Raw genomic sequence first — 17729 nt, 5'->3', positions numbered from 1 at the left:
CACATACTTTTGAGGGATTACTTTTTATCTGGTTTCTTGAAGTATGTTATAGCGATTTGAAAGACAAACAAAACGTTTGTAGGTAAACAACAACTATCTAAGGAAAGACAGTCACATTGATCTTAGTAGGTGCAAAGAGAAATTTTATAACACATTAACTAAGAAAATGGATTTTGGATAAGGATACATACTTCTATTGAATACGAAAACTTAATATTGTTTTGATAAAACGAATAAATTGTTTAATGCAGTCTTTAAGTTCGTGCTAAAGACATTTGCGAAAGTGAAAACCTTTAGTGGATAAAATTTAAGTGCACAGTAGTGGAATTTTAGAGGAGTTGTTGACTAATATTGTTCTCTTTCTCTTTCGATCCGATTAGTTGCTGTGTTCTCATGTGAGTGACGTAACTAGAAGTGATCGTTAAAATATAGATTCTCCCTTGATAATACAATCTACATAGGAGGCACTACGAAAACAGTGCTATATTTTCTAGTATTTACCTCCTTAGCACAATTTTTGCTACGCCACCGGTTGGTTATGCTATCGTTTAGCTGGTGTGTTCTTCCTGTCGCACAATTTAAAAGTATTTTATTTGTATAAACAATTTAATTTAAACACCTCAGGTTTATATGAATTAAATTTAAAACTATTTTATCCATTCATTCGTTTAGTATGCAGAGCAAAAATAAAAAGGTTTTCTGCAGTTACATTTTAAATCTAAACATATTTGAAGGAGACTCAGTTTTTGACTGAATCTGGAATACCATCTGGCGTATATAAAGCTGATGCTATATATTATTAGTTGGCCTGTTGTTTTGTTTATGATTCATTTAATTATTATTTTATGTGTAAAACAATCAATACAAGTTTTCATTGAAACTGCAAATATATTTCAGTTTCCGCCGAACTGAAAACTGCGTACAAAGTGTTGCACTGTGGAACGGTTTATTTCACTGTTCACTCCACTGCAACCATTGCTCCACGGCTGAATACTCTGGTTCCCGAAATGAAATTTATGGTTTTGGCACGGAATGGTTCTTGCAAAATGTGTCCACCCAACGATTTAATAATTTTGTGCATTTTGAAATTTTTATTACAACGAAATTCACACAACTTGGCCGCACAATCCAATTAATTTTAACAATAAAAACTGTTGAATTGTCAGGGAAATTCATTTTCGCATACATTTTATTAAAAATTTTTACTTTCCTGCTGATCTGCCAGTGGAATATTTTCGATTAAAAGATTAAAAGACGTGTTTTACATGAGTTTCATTTGTGCCGTAAGATTTTTATGGATTTTTCACTAGAAATGAACTTTTATTTTCAGATTTCAATAACGACGGCAAACCTGACAATATAACGTTTATGATAAAACGAATTAAAGTTCACAACATGAATGCAGTCAAGGATCCCGCCTACCGATTTCCTGGAAATTATGGTGTCGAAAAGTTCTTGGAATTGTTTTCAGGTTAGTTAGTAATTATTATTAATCGATTTTCATCTTATGTCATTTAAAGTAACAAAAAGTTCTTATTGTTTATAAGTTTTTAAGGATGCTCGTAAAATAATCAGAAAAATAGTCGTATGAGCACAAGAAGAATTATTGGGGATTTTATCTAATGTGAATTTTACTAATAAAAAATTATTGAAAATCCGTATTGTAATAAAATAGATGTGAAAACAGTAAAATAATCAACTATAGATAGCTCAAAAATGTATTTTCACTTATTTATTAAATTCTTGCTTAATTAAACTTTAAAAGTTTTTAGTTAATTAAAATCATTTCATTTCACCTCGACAAATTGAATAAACTACACAGTGAGACAAAATTAAATTTTCACCTTTATTTTGTTGAAGCGTTTCCTTTTGCTTCATCAATGACACTTAAGGATTTTATCATACGTAAGCGTAGATACAGGAACGTACCACAACCGACACACATAAGAGTAGATACATTTAGCAACTTTAAATTGGAATTGTTTGAGTTATGGCAAAGGTTTCAGGTAGCATTGGAGCGCAAAACGATTGAGTTGCCGCAAATGCCTCTTATTTAGTGGCAAAACCCAATTTAACTGAGCTGAACGTAACTCTTAGGAGTTGCAGTAGAAAATTTTATGAAAATAAATGTGAAAAATGTGGTTAAAGTGGCAATGTCAGCCTTTCGTTCCTTAAAAAGATACGCGAAAACATTTTGTGGTAAAGAAATTGAGTAGCTTCTGTATAGATGGTTCTACATAATTATATATAGAATATTTATATACTATTAACTATATGTGTTCTTAGATACGTAATTGCGGATACTTTTCAAAAAGTTTTAGTCTTTGAAAAGTTTTTAAAGTAATGAGAAAATATTTTATGTATTTATAAAAAAATATTTCAATTAGCAATAATAGCACTTCAATAGAACTTCATGGGTACGATATCGCCTCTGTGCAAAGCTAAAATTAGAAAATAATATCTTTTTAATCATGTTTTATAAAATATTTTTTATTAAATTATAATTATCATAGAATTTTAAATAAATCTATACACTTATATATAGATAATAATACAATAAAAATAATTTTATAATTAAAAGAGTAGAAGTGAAGAGTAGATAACAGCAAATCAATGATACTCCTAAGCTATTAATATTTTTCTTCACTAAGGAATAGAAATAGGAATAAACGGGGTACCAGCTCCTAACAGGGCAGAGCACTGCAATCATGGTTGATCTTTTGTGCTGCAACAGACCCTTACCGGACAGAAGACATTCCATCTTCCAAATGAAAACCAGAATGTCAACCGTTGAGGATCTCCTAATGTCAGAAGAGGAGAGTAGTTCTTAACCCAGTGACCTCCTACTGGCCCAGATCAAGGCTGGGCAGTCACAGAGAATATGGCTGCAACTCTTATCTGCTTCCAAGCAGAGTCTACAATCTATCTCTTCGGACAGACCCATTTTGTTAAGGTGATAATGTAGTCCATTGTGACTTGTTAAATATCCCACCAGCAACCTCAACTCTGTTCTGCTAAAGAAGGATACCTTACAATAACTACAGGAATGAATCAGCTTTTTAGCCTGGCGGATATCTGGAATGTTGCGTCATTAGCGCCTTTTCTCGACTAAGAACCATTTATCAATCAGAGACCTAGTTGTAGACCAACTTAATTTACAATTTGGCTCCGGTCCACAAATTTCAATAGCAGATCCTGACCTCACCAGCTGCTGCAACATGTCATAACAGTCCAATAGAAGCTTTGAAGAAAACGTCCAGAATAATAATGCTTTCATTCGCCACTTATACGAATATAGAATTACGATGTATAAGTAATTATTCACACATACGTATGATTTTCTAGCATACGGTGTTAATAGAATACTAGAGTACTGTGTCAATTCAGTTAGTCATCGTACCCATCGTATCTGTAATATGAACACTTAAGTATTCCTTTTTTAAATTTTAACATTTTTCCAAACTCTGATGAAAAATCGCGCTTCATGACAATTTAATCAGGGCTCAAAATTATTTTCGTTTTAAAGTTATCATTTTCGTTTTATTTTTAAGGAATGCTTGTTGTTGATGGCTATGAGTGGCCTTCTAAGGGTGCAGAAAGATGTATAGTAAAGACTGGGAATTGCAGACTAAAGTATTTCTCTGCTATATACAGCCGTCATTCTAAAATGTGAAAACCTAGTTTTGTGGCCTTCGCTGCATAAACAATGCATTGTTCAAATGCTTAGTAGACTTCAAAGATCAGCATACGTGGGCGTTAACTACCTATAAATAGCTATGCTTATAAACAAGACCGGATTGGGAGACAGGGCTGAGTACAACGCAAGGAAAGATATCACTTTACAATAACAAATCGTAGATGCGTATAGGCATTGAAACCTAAATCTATTCAGTGGACCTAGAAATTTGTAAGTTGTACCACCTTTACGACTTTACTTCAATAATTTTGGCAGAAGTTTTCGTCTTTCTAAGAGCCTATTCTCTAACTATGGACTTTAATGAAAATGAAGTCTATATTGTCACTGATAGTAGAGGCAGCAATTTAAGCTATATCAATAATTTGCTTCTCGTCTTGAAAATAATTCACGAATATACATGATCTATTAACGTACTAAGTAGTACCTTCAAGGTAACTCTAAATTGATTTACTTGATACTTGAATATTAAAAGATACGAGAATGCAGATGAGTTGGTCAGACTTGCGCTTCTTCGATGGAACTTCTCCTCTTAATCTCTGCTCCTCCCAACCACAAATCATAATTGATTTACGGCCATTTTTGCGACAGTGATAATATGACTGTCAGATCAAGAGCTAAATGACCTGTATACTTTAAACGTAGAAGTTCCGACTAGATACACAGATGTAGTTAGAAAGTGTTTACATTAATATCTGTTCTAACGGGGCATTAGACAATAGGATGGCATGGAGCCAGACTTGGTCTGCCCTGTCGAATCCGGATGGTTCTAATATACTTTTTTAGCATATCTGAACGGCTTTCTTAACTTATTGAAGGCAATTCGATCCTCCTTTCACTTCACCTACCCATTTTCCTGTTAAAGTTCGAATCGACAAAATAAATGAAAGAAAGATATTTACTTTAAACTACGAAGTTCATTATTTTTTAGTATAAAGTAAAAAATATGAACAATATAAAGAAATTAAATTGTATGTATTTTAAGATTCTAACTCTGTGTCAGTTATTCGAAATTTAAGGATGAGAATAAATAATTTTATTATTAATTGCGTTTAATTTCAAATTTATACATAACTACATTCCAATTAAGCAATAAGAAATACCTTCAATAAGAATAACTTCATTACCGTCTACGCTCGCAGTATAGTCTATGCACTTGCTTTGCCTTGAGTTCCTACAGCACCAAAAAGGATTCCCTGAACAGAAATAGAAAACACAACTGCATCACCGCTGTTTATATAACTGTAGATATAATCCTCAGCTTAATAAATAAATGAAAATGTAGACTTTTAAACTGGCGCTTCATGGTTTGTCTCTACTCGTTGCTGTAGTTTTGTGTGGCTCGGTGCTCTGCAGTATCGTTCGTTTTACTATTTTGTTGCATTATTGTTTTGCTCTACTGTTTTCTGTTCTGCATCTAACAAACCAGCCAGCGTTCGCTTAGTCAAGCTTCTGAGTTGGTTTTCCATTATCGTACTCGATTTCATGAAATTGCACAAAAACCATTTTCGCATTTCAACTCAACGCAGACACATTGCAATTTTCACATTTAATTTTCCCCTCACAATTGATTTGAAAGTGTACAAGCGTAGCAACTCATGCTCATACTCACGCACAAATACATACACATTCATAAGTGCTTAACGAGAAACACAAATATTCATAAACATAAACACATACTCCCTGCCTAGAAGAACATACACACACACACACTCACACACACACACACACACACACTCACACACACACGATATTTGCAATGTATGCACGAACCGGAAGTCAGGTATGTGCATACACTTTTGCGTATGAAATGTTGGCAAAACCACAAACATTGGCAATAAATATGCGTATTATTTATTTAGGTTGTTTGTATGTATGTGAATGCAAATATTTTTGTGTACAGTGGTGTGCGATGTGTGGTGGTGATATGAGTTAGTTTGTGTAACTTTGAGTTTTATTTTCAGTTTCGGTGTGCATATGCGAGCAGTGTTTGTTTATGAAATGGATATTCCATACTTTTAGGATTTATAATTGTACATATATACATATATATGTGTGTATTTATGTGTGTATTGCTTTAGATTTAAAATACCGTAATAATATTTTTCTTTCCTGTTCTTATTTTTTCTAATATTTTTTCTATTTTAATTTCTTATTTAAATATTGAGCCTTTTAGGAGCAGTACTTTTGTTTATAGACTCTTTATGTTTTGCTTAAACTATTGCAGAATACATATTCATTATTACAGAGTAAAAATTCGAAGCCAAAACCCTTTTTTGTTAAACAATTTCATAATTAATTAATACTCCTTTGGACATGAATACTAAAGTTTAAAGATTTTGTTGCTTTAATAATATTCTACATACACAGAAAGCTTATAAGTATATCTTAAATTAATCTCAAATAAATTTGTTGAAAATTTTGCTTACTATATTAAATTAAATAATTAAATTATTTTTAATTACAAATTTTTCTCATGAATTTGTGTATTTTTTTTCGCAGAGGAGGATTATGATGCTTTCTGCCTGGCGTATATGTTCACCTACAGAGACTTCGAAATGGGTACCTTAGGATTGGCATGGACTGGTGATTTGAAAAATGCCGGAGGAGTTTGTGAAAAAAATGGCGTAAGTAATTTTTATTTACAAAAAAATGTGTTTCAACATTATTTAATTTGAAACAAAAAAAAAACAAAACAATATTTATAAAATCAATAAGAAGTTTATAAGAAGTTTACTTAAAAACAAAAATCAAAACGTGGCTATAAGAGTTTTTCAATATTAGAAATTTGTAAACATAAGTATGTCTGAAACTGGAAGAGATTCGTATATACTATAAGCTAGTAAATTAGAATAAAGTAAAGGTTAACTCAAGAGCTCATAAATTTTGAAAGGAAAGGAAAATGCCAAATACCTTTCTTCTAATACTCAGTTCTCAGTCACAGTAATTTCCAGTAATGTATAGATTACTTTTTTGTAATTCTTCATAAGTACAATAGTGTTAAGTGATCAAAACCCTATTCCGGTATTGAAGGGCAGTAAGGAAGAACAGACCGGCTTAGTATTTAGCAAGCTAAATATCAAAATCAGAAAATCATCAAAGTATCAAAATCAGAGAACTGGGAATTGGAGAGGCTTGTGTTTCATGGATCTATATATTAGATTTTTATGTTACTGTATTATCCCGAGTTAGTGTTGTTTATACACTTTTATTCAATAATTCACTCATTTTATATGTTAGCTAGTGATGGACCCACTGTCTAAATATTTTTAAGTCGAATTTTTCGAGTTCAGAACATTAAGCCATTTATGAAGAATTTGCGCGCAAATTGTTTCTCAGGCTTCGTTTATATCATCATAATGTTTTCTTAATAAATTATTATTATTATTATATTATTATTATAAATAAAATTTAAAGTGGAAAAAATTCAGCTTAGTATTATAAATATGTTTATAAGTTATTTACTTTAGGTACTTTCTCAGTTTCTATAAGTTAGCATTGGTTTGTTTGTTTATTATATTACAATTCTTTAAATTTTGACATACCATACCTTCAATCAGTAATTTAATGGTCAATATGCAGTAATCCATTTATAGAGCAGCCGTATTATATGTAACAAAATAGTTTTTCAGAAAGCAGTGGTCTTGTATACTTTATAATTTATTGGATAAAAAAAATATTTTTATTAATTAAATTATTACTGTAGTTACATTTTTATTTATGAAAATTATTATGACAAACTTCAAAAAGCAGTTTGACGTGACGTAGTAAGTCATTCTTGGCCGCGTCCATTAGCCTCCGTCAGCCAGCCCGATCAGTTGCTTGATGTCGCCAGTTGGTAGTATCGAATATGTTCAAATTGTTGGTCACTTGGTCCTTACACTGAAGATGCGGACGTCCTCTATTGCGTTTTTCCCCAGCGGGTACCGAATCAAACACCTTTTAATTGCATCATTTCCTTCCATTCAGAAAAGCTATCTCTTATCTCAAATTTAAACATAAAACTAATCTTGTTACTCATACCACCACCTACTACCACCATACTACCCATTTCTCCAATAGAGGAAATGAAAAAGAGTTCTTATTTGAACATTATGTGATATTATTAAAAATGTGACATTCTGAAATTCAATTTTTAATTATATTCAGTATCAGTATCATATATTATATTCACAGGCCAATATTTAAACCTCCATTATTGTGGCTCTGTTTTGATGTACTTCCATCGATATCCTTCATGCATCTTACAGATGCATAGTCGTTACAAATGTACTCTGAATATATATATATATATGTGTATATATATATACGAGTTTAATTCTGAATAAATAATAACATATTTGCTTATTGATGTTGTGGGTTTGTGGCCTTAGTTAAGCTCACACAAATTGTTAATTAAAAATGAAAACAAAGCGTTATCCTTGATATTTCTTTTTAATGAAAATCAACTACTTTTTTGTTGGAAATAAAACAAACAAAATGCAATATTTTTTGTTTTCATAATTTATTTAAACGTACAAAAATATAATAACTCGTGTATGTGTGTATGTATTCTGTATACTCTGTATGTATCGGGTATAAGCAAGAGGCAGTTTGTGAGGCAGTTGTGTGTGTGAGTTGAAATTACTTTGCATCTTTTCCGTTTCCGTTGCGTTTAAAAATTGCAACAGTTCCTGCCTTTCGGCGATTAACAATACTGAACTGTGTACGTGAATGTACATATGTATGTATGTATTGCGCTATGTGAGTAATAATGAAAAACAAAATATGGGGATGTGCACACAAAACTCGGAATAATTATGTATAATTTTATATTATTACTTGTGTATGCGAGAGTGAGTATTTTGCCGCAAGGATAATCACAAATAATTGTTTTATTTGGTGGCAATTTAATTTAATTTTAACTGATTTTTTTTTATATTATATTTTGAGGAATTTTGAGTTGCACTGAATGCTCAGAGCAGTATAAAGTAAAATCTGTTGGATGTCAGATGATCCAAGTAACATGAATTAAGGCATCTGCCTGTCTATTTGGATTTTGGATTTAAATTTAATGTCATAGGTGCGAAATTGTGAATTGTATGATTAATTTGTAATAATTTTTTATTTTATTTTTATGATTTTTATGCTGTGCTTTAAAGTTTAACGTTTATTCTATATGGTGTGGTGTTTATTGTTTATTGTTTAAATGCGACATAAAATGCTCATAAGCAAATAATGACTTATTTAACAACTGCCATTGAGATAAAAAGCAGTAACAAGAAGTCAAATCACATAAAACAAAGCCAGCTATTAGATACGCAGGAGTATAGAAAAATGTTCTATGAAATAAAATGGGAAAGAGAATTTTATGATACGCTTGGCAAATAATTTTGACATTTATGTTCCTCCAAATTTATTGAAACTCGCAGAAAAATGGCACTAAAAAAATTTTTTTAATAAAAAAAAAATAAGAAAAAAATATGAACTTAACAAAAAATAAATAAAATATAAAAGAGACATTGCTAAGGACTCTCAAGACATTGAGTCCTTGAGTGCTCGAAATCGCTACGAACGAGTACAATACTAAATGGACACACGCACACATTTCATATTAAATGTTCGCCTTGAACACTCCACTTTTCGATATTGGACAAGGAGGGCGGGCAAATGGGCGAGCGGTGAAGTTTGGGTTGTGTTTTAATTTTTTGAGTTGATCTATATTTTTCCTTTGCTCCACAACAAATGCAATTTACAGAGTAATTTACAACGCCATCACTGTACTGTTACACTATCGCACCCTTACACATACACATACCTTACTACATACTACAAATAAATGCATTCACGTTTATACCAACATACACACAGCATACACACATATAAATCTGAATTATGTAGGTCTGTACAACTGTTACGGATACGCTGTTACATACAAACACTGAAGCATCGTTGGGGATATTAAATGTTTCATTGTTTTTATTCTTGGCATGCACACACACACACACACACACACTTCGGTACAAAGCCACTCACTACACACTTGTGCCTACATACCCACCACACGCCACATACGTGTCGTCTGTCTGTTGATTTTCGTTCATATTTAGTAGTGACTATCGTTGGATTTTTTTTATTGACCATTAAGTATGTGACCTGTGCTTTCATAAAATTTATGTGTGTAGGGTGTGGGGTTTTATTGTTATCTTTTTAATTATTAATGTTTGCCGTTTGTATGAATGCAGCGTCTCCTCTACATACAAGCACATAAATACATTATATTTTATAAGGATTAATAAATTAGTTATTGTGCATTATTTGCAATAAAATCACAATTCATAATAAATTTCAGTGTGGTTTTTATGCGAATTTAGTACAAAAAATGAGAGAATGAAATATATCATTTTTATTTAATGTATATATTGTATTTGTTCATAAAAAAACGATATTATCTCTTCAATGCTTTGCTTTATGTTGAGTATTCTCAAAAGTTATAAAAGACAAAGATAAATAAATATTAGGCAGTTAATCTTATATTGGTCCCTAAAAATTTAATTTGAATAAAATCAACCTAAATTAAGCATTCATGTGATATATTTTTGTGGCATAAACTTATTTATATTATAATATGAATTTTATTGTATGCACATTTTAGAATTACTTAATAGACCTCAACTCATATTATAATTACTTATATACTTAAATTGATATAATAACCCATTATCGGGCCCGTCTGCTGCATGCGCGGTCTCTATTGTCTCGTACATTACGTGTGGTTAGAGCTTCCTCTACTTTATTATTCCACTGAAAACACGTTCTACCTTTACGCCTCCCTCTTCCACCAACTACCGCCTACAATACATTTTTCGTTGGAGCATCTTTATTATTGTTCACGTCATTGCCAAGCCACCAAAGGCGCTGGATGTTAATTCGCTGAACTATATCGATGTCGTGATAAAACCCATACAGATTGTGGTTCATTCGGATACGACAGTCATGACTTACTCGTGAAGAACCAAAGATCTTGCCAAGAACTTTTCTCTCGATTACTTCCAATGCTACTTCAGTGTTTATACTGTGATAACCTCTATGCTTCTGCGCCATACAGATGAACAGGTCGGATAAGCGTAAGTTTTGTCTTTCAAAAGCGAGCTCAACATCCCAAACGCTAACTAAGCCCAATGGTGGTTTTTCGTCTGATCTCCAGACAAACATCGCTGTTGTTCATTATGATAGTGCCAAGGTAGATAAAATACTTGACAGATTCAAAAGTATGGATGCTAGTCATCAGCTCGAAGTCTAACCGACGCACTTTTCTATCAGTAGCTGACGTATACTTCGGTTTGCCCTCTTTCAACGCTTAGTACTCGTATTATGCGGCTATTATTTAATTGCATAATATTGTCTCGTCCAATAAATAAGACATGCGTCATTGTAAAGATAGTTTATAGCACTTAAAGTAATATTCTAACAAGAACTAATTGAGCTTGTAGCAATGCGGGAAGCACTGAATAATAGTACTCAGATCTGGGCTGATTCGACATTGATGCGGATTTGTAATTCAACGACTTAAACAACTCGTAAGATTCTTCTCTAATGTTACTTATTACTGGTAGAAACAAACTTGATACTAATAGTAGCAAGTATTGTTCTTTAGGTAAGAAACATATCTTAGAGAGATATACCTTTTAGCTGGAATCTTTAGATTAAGGTTTAGGACCATTAAAAAGATTATATTACTTTTTTTTAGATTGTTTTTCCATTATCTAATCTTACACGACTTAAGTCGTGGAGCTTTAGTAAATTATTTAGGTATTAAAATGAGAATATATTTAGGAAATATAATTTAATTAAGATAAAAAAGTATCTCTTCTGTTTTGCATTGTATTAAAAATTGTTAAGTAAATACTAAAAATATTTAAGTGAAATGTACTTTCAGTAGTAATTGTGAAATACGACTATAAAGAATAAACAATGTAATATATCATATACTATATAAAATAAAAATATGTACAATAAATTGTAATAAACCCAACAAAATCAATTTCATGAATCTTAACAAAATTTAATGAACGGAATAATCGAAAGATATTAAAATTTCATACACAATGAACATCGAAAATTAATAAACGTTGCTCATACGACACGTGGACCTGTTAATTAAAATTCAATATCATGAAATTATGCGCACACATATTTTACGAAATAACGAAATAAGTTATTATAAATATTTGCAAATTCATTTAAGTATAGATTTATTTAAATTGCTTTTTAAGCAGATAATTTACAATATTTACAATTTTACTTAATATATTTGTACGCAAATTAAAAAATATTTTCGTCCGTGAAAGTGTCCACAACCGTATCCGTGCCCCTGTCTCTGTCCATGCTTTTTCTTTGGGACTGTATTGCATTCACGTGAATAAATATAAATATAAATATAGATAAATTGTATAAATTTTATTTACAAAGCATTATTTACAAATTTGCAGTTAGTAAATTTGATAAAGTTGTTTACGTATTTATTAATGTGTGTCAAACACATACTCAGTCATACTAAATACACAAAGGTGACATATGCAGGATATGTGTTTGCTATGTATGTTAAATGTATTTGTCAACACATGGATTGTAACTTTGATTTATGAACATTTTAATAGGAGTAATAGGAGTAGTTGCACATTACCAAGAATCACTGCCAAAAAGGATACATGAAGTATCCTTGCAAAATGTATGACAAGGAGAATAAAGTATAGAATGTTCGCATTTTGATGGAAATATTAATTGAATTTATTAAATTAACATTAATTTAATTATTGATTTATTTTCACTGTATCGAGTACACAGGTACGCACTACAAACCCCATTGGCCTTGTTCAAATATATTTCCATACGTCCCTGACTTCTGTAATTTGCATATTTGTACTTTTTAATGTATATTTAAATTATGCAAATGAATTTTTCAAAAGGTCGAAGAATTGCTTTAGTTTGTTTTGTTTAAAATAAATTTAGATTTAAAGTGGAATATAAGATTTAAGAAACTTATGCAAATTGTTACATATGCAAGCAGAAGTGGTACGCAATTGTAGCAATTATTCTTACTATCAGAACTTTTACGTCTTGTTTTCGTATTTCCCGAGTATCTTGTGTACTTTGTGTATCTCTTAATTTCCCCTAGGAATCCGGTACGCAAATATGTTCGAAGGTTGACACACATAAATCGCCACAAGTCAGCAGTAATGCAGTTGGCGGTGTATCGCTACGCCAATTTTACAAAACAAATACAAATAAGTGTGCATAGGGCAACCTTGTTGCGAGCTAAAAAAGTGGAAAAAGTGGAAAATTTGTATGAAAATGCCATGCTTGTTTGTCAACATGATTGAGTGTAATTTTCCGATTCAGTGGCTTAAAACAGAACCACAAGAGCAGGTCAACTCCTCTGAATGCGTATAGGAGTGCGCAATAATTCGCATGCAGCTATGGTCATTCAGGGTCAAAACCGTGTAAAATTGATTGCACACCTACTAAGCCGAACAATAAAGTAACATTAAACAAAACAAACGATATAAAGCCAAAACATAATGCCAGTTCACATTTATGAAATAAAGAAATCAAAATCTGAATTTTCCAATATTTGCATTATTTTTTATGTATGCCAAGAGCGAGTGCTGGGTGTGCATTACTTTTGTTGTAAACATTTTTTCTACTTGCATTAATTCTGATTTCTGACCAATTATCGATGTCACATTGCAATGGGAAATTTTAACCAAATATTTAATAAAAGTACGCTGTGATAAAGTCGAAGCTTAGTCATTTTAAATAAGATTTTAAACGATATATTTTAACTCAGTACTTTTCTTTATTACAACTCTCGTACATTGTTCAACTACTACTAACTCACTTTTACAATATGTCAAAACTATATGTCATTTTTATTTTAGCGTTGCCACAATAAATTTAATTTTTTTAATCATTATATATAATTTTTTGCCAGCTTATATCGAATTGCCAAAATCCCAACAAAATTATCGATTTTAGGGACGTATTAAAAAAATTAAATTAAAATTGATGAACAACGTAACGAACATTGACAACGTTTGAACAATTTAACAATAAATGGAGCTAATAAGAAGTAAGATACATTGAAAATGAAATACCAGAACAACGAACAGCAAAAGATAACATGACTAATCAGTTTTTATCAAGGAAAATTATTTTTTGAAGAACATTTTTTTAATAATATATAGAAATATTTTATGTGTAATGTAAAAAATTTCTTCACTGAAACATATTTATGTTGCCTATCAATTCCATCTAGTGAAATATTTCTCATCGAAACAGAATTTTTCATATTAACTTTTGTTTATAAAATTGACTATTTTTTTAAGAATGAAAAACTAATTTTAAGTCATCACGAGGATAATAATCTTATCGCACATTATCCTGAATGTAAAATCTTGAAGTGAAATTTTTGAATCCAAAGTGTGTATGTATTCGACGGTGCAATGTAACGATAGTAAAAACTTTAGCAACATTGAAATAAATAAAGAGAGCAAGAGCAATAAAATGTACTGTTTTATTCGTATTAAAATATCTTGCAGAACGTCCGACGTTGTCTTCCACTTCACCTCACCGTTGGCGTTATTAAATTTGTCTTTGGCAATTAACTTTTAATAACGAATGAAATTTTTATTTGAAGAAAACATGCCACACAGGAAGTGTAAATTAATGTTTTTGTTTCTCAAATTACTTTCAAAAAATCTTTAATGACAAAGCATAAAAATGTGCTAAGTTTAAAGCCCCAGAGCATTCATGTCCTTGATGGTCTTTTAGTGTCGACAGCTGCTCTATGTGGCGCAGCATCCGTTGTTAAAAATATTCAATTTCGATAGCAAATCTTGTTGAATCGGTGCGAGAACTGAACAATTTACAAACTTTCATTTGCTAAATTAAGTTTTATGATTGTGTTTTCGGAGTTCTGTGCTGTGCTGTGCTCTGCTTTGTATTTCTGGTATTGTGTGCAATTGCTCATTTTTCACGGAACAAAAATTCACAATTCCGTGTTTTTCACGCGTAATTGAAATTGAGACCCTGCGGCATATCCTAAACTCAATCAAACCAAAAATGTGCTTTCATAAATTTTGGAAGCTCAACATTGCCACTGAATATTTTAAATTTCAAAATGAAATATTTTCTACGATTTTAATTACTTTTTAAATTACTAATTACTTTAAACATTGTTTCTATAAAGTTGAAATGCCTTAATCCGCTTTTGTTGTCGAATGTGCGTTGCCTGTGATTGCGTGCATCGCCACGAAAAATGACATTCAACTTAGAGTTTAGCCCTCAAAACTCTCGAAATGAAAACTGGCAGCACTTAAGCACGATTGTCCTTTTGAATTTCAAAACAGAGGATATGTGAAAGAACTTAAAGGAAGAAAAAATGAAAGGAAAAAAAAATAATGGAAAAAAAATCCTTTGGTATATTTTTTGACGTTCGAAGAATGGAAGTCAATATCAGCAGCTAAATGACCCAGTTGCATACCAATCTATGGATATATGCAGTGTTGCCAGCACCGATGAATATGCATCAGCACAAATGCATATTAGTGCATTTGTTGCATAACCAATTTGTTGTTGTTGTTGTTGCACTACATGCATATATGGATAAAGGATACGTACAAAAACTGTAATACAAAAAATTCAAAGCCTTTTTCTTAGATGGGACGTGCGCAAGGGTGTGGATAATTCCATTGTATTCACTTTTGCATTGTGAATGGTAGTTTTGAACCTTGCTTTCTTGCTTTCCCCATTGACTTTTCACTTTTTTGGGGGTTCATTGTGATTGCAGCTGACAAGCGAACCCCTTTATTTACCCATTTGCAAGTCACTTAAGTATAAAACTGTTTGAGTTTATAAACAATGCTTGATTGTTACTTTTCTGGTTGCACTGCATAGTTTTTAGCTTTTAGATTTAGTTATATTAAAAAGGATTTTAAAGTTTAAGTAATTCACATTTTGGCTTAAAATATTGGTTCTATTGCACTAATCGCATGAATTAATGCGATTAAATTAGACCAGAGCTGTCCACACCAGATACGATTGCGGGCCAAAACAAATCATTGTACACCCTGAATTAGACTAACGATCTTTTGTCCAGAGCCCACTTATGCTCATATAATGGAACGTTGTGTTATTACGAATTAACGTGTAAAGCAGTGAAGGATATGGATTGTAAGGATAAGGATATAAATAAAACAATGTACTTCTAAATATTAGTTGTATCTTTAGTAAATCTCCCAAAGTGTAAAGCACGGTTAGGATACAAATATAATCTATGTCAGTCTTATTAAAAATTATACAAAAAACATTTAGAAATCATATTCCCATAAAATATTCACATTCGTTTCTAAATGCAGTCGTATTTCCCATAGACTTGAACGAACGCAACCTTTCAAAATAGAAGAAGGCATGGAGATAATATGCGTACACAAATATATAACCTTATATATTTTATATATAGATATAGGCTATCTAAATTCGTAATCGTTTATTAAAGTTGCTTGGTACAGTCTTTATCAGGTTTTATTGAGTAACGAATCAGATATAGCTTATCCTAATATACCTAATAGACACAAATTGAAGAAAACTGGAGATTACAAGATATGTATGGAGCACTTCTGCTCCATGCAAAAGCTTTGATTACCCAGCATTTATAACATAGGTTACTTTTTGTTTACTACTCTTCGTCTTATAATGTTAGATGTCAAATAAATGTGTGAAATTATGAAAACTTCATATGTTATTTTTATAAATATATGTTATTTTTATACTCATACGAAAGGCCTTAGATGAACTCCAGATGATAATAAGAGCACCAAATGATAGAAACGTGGGTTAATAGTATTTAGGAATGATCAACATTCTTATATGGACTAGGACATTATGGGGACATCAGTGCCGTATTTCATACCTGAACAATTAATAAAAATAAAATAGTTTTTTTAACTATTTTCAATCAGTGAAGCTATTCGGTTACATAATGGTTATGGGGTGTCTTTAAGCTGTATCTCTGCCACAAACCAAAATAGGTTTCCTTCAATTGTGATCTCTTCAATAGATCACAGTTTGCTGCGAGTTTCTTAAACGAGGTCATATACTTGTATTCGCAATTTATGGAAGACTATTATCATATCTATGTTATACGACAATGTACGGCATTACAATATCCTACCAATGTCTGACTTTGGCCAGAAACCCTAATTTATATCTACTGCGTATTCGTATTCTAAAAACACAAATTGGACTACTTCTACTTCAGTCTTTGTTGTTGTTTGTATTTTTTTGTTTTTTTCGTTTGTTTGTATTTTGATTTAGTATTCATACCCACTGCCGCTGGTTCGTTGTGGATATTTGCATAGCTGTTGTTCATTGTCGTTTTTGTTACAGCAGCTACACCGCCAACGTATGATTAGAGTATAGCGGTTCAGTGATTTTATTTGCAGGACGTACTACATCCAACTTTAGGACGGCACTAAATTCATAGATATCCTTTTTGAGCTTTAGTGTATAACAGAGTAATGTTAGAGTTGATTGTTTATGCTTGTGCTGTTATTGTTGTTGTTGTTGTTGTTGTTGCTGCTGCTGTTGCTGTTGGTAGTGCTGCCATCACTCAAAAAATGAATAAATAAATGATTACTGATTATGTGCAAAACAGCAACAACGCAAACAACGCGAACAACAAAAGCCACCAAGGCAACAAAAATGTAAATAAAAACAACAACAATTACTAATACAAAATAGTACAGCCATCCATCCATACGAGAGAAATGATGCTGTGCTAGTGGCCATGATCGTGGTCATGACTCAACATGCTATGGATTAACTTGAGGCGCGGGCAGCATAAAAATGCATACAAAAACAAAGCCAACGTATTATATTAATGTTGTAGTTGTTGCTTTTGTTGTAGTTGTTGTTTCTTAGTTGAAATATATTATTGCATAGAGAAGTTTTTATTGTTGCTTTTGTTGGTGTAGTGGTTGTAATCGAATTGTGT

At 31.6% G+C, this 17729-nt stretch overlaps 1 protein-coding gene across 1 annotated transcript in view; it reads left to right on the top strand.

The window, feature by feature from the left end:
- LOC119677185 overlaps positions 1–14139 on the top strand; it is a 28499-nt gene extending 14360 nt beyond the window's left edge. The window contains exons 2-4 of the mRNA XM_038088457.1: positions 1331–1471; positions 6197–6321; positions 14062–14139. Coding sequence (XP_037944385.1) covers positions 1331–1471; positions 6197–6321; positions 14062–14139 — 344 coding nt within the window. The remainder of the gene's footprint in view (positions 1–1330; positions 1472–6196; positions 6322–14061) is intronic.
- The last annotated feature ends 3590 nt before the right edge of the window (positions 14140–17729 follow it).

This window comes from Teleopsis dalmanni, chromosome 2 (assembly GCF_002237135.1).
Source record: "Teleopsis dalmanni isolate 2A chromosome 2, ASM223713v2, whole genome shotgun sequence".
In the NCBI taxonomy this organism is placed as follows: Eukaryota; Metazoa; Arthropoda; class Insecta; order Diptera; family Diopsidae; genus Teleopsis; species Teleopsis dalmanni.
The sequence above is the reverse complement of the archived record's forward strand: the minus strand, read 5'-3'. Positions and strand labels throughout refer to the sequence as shown.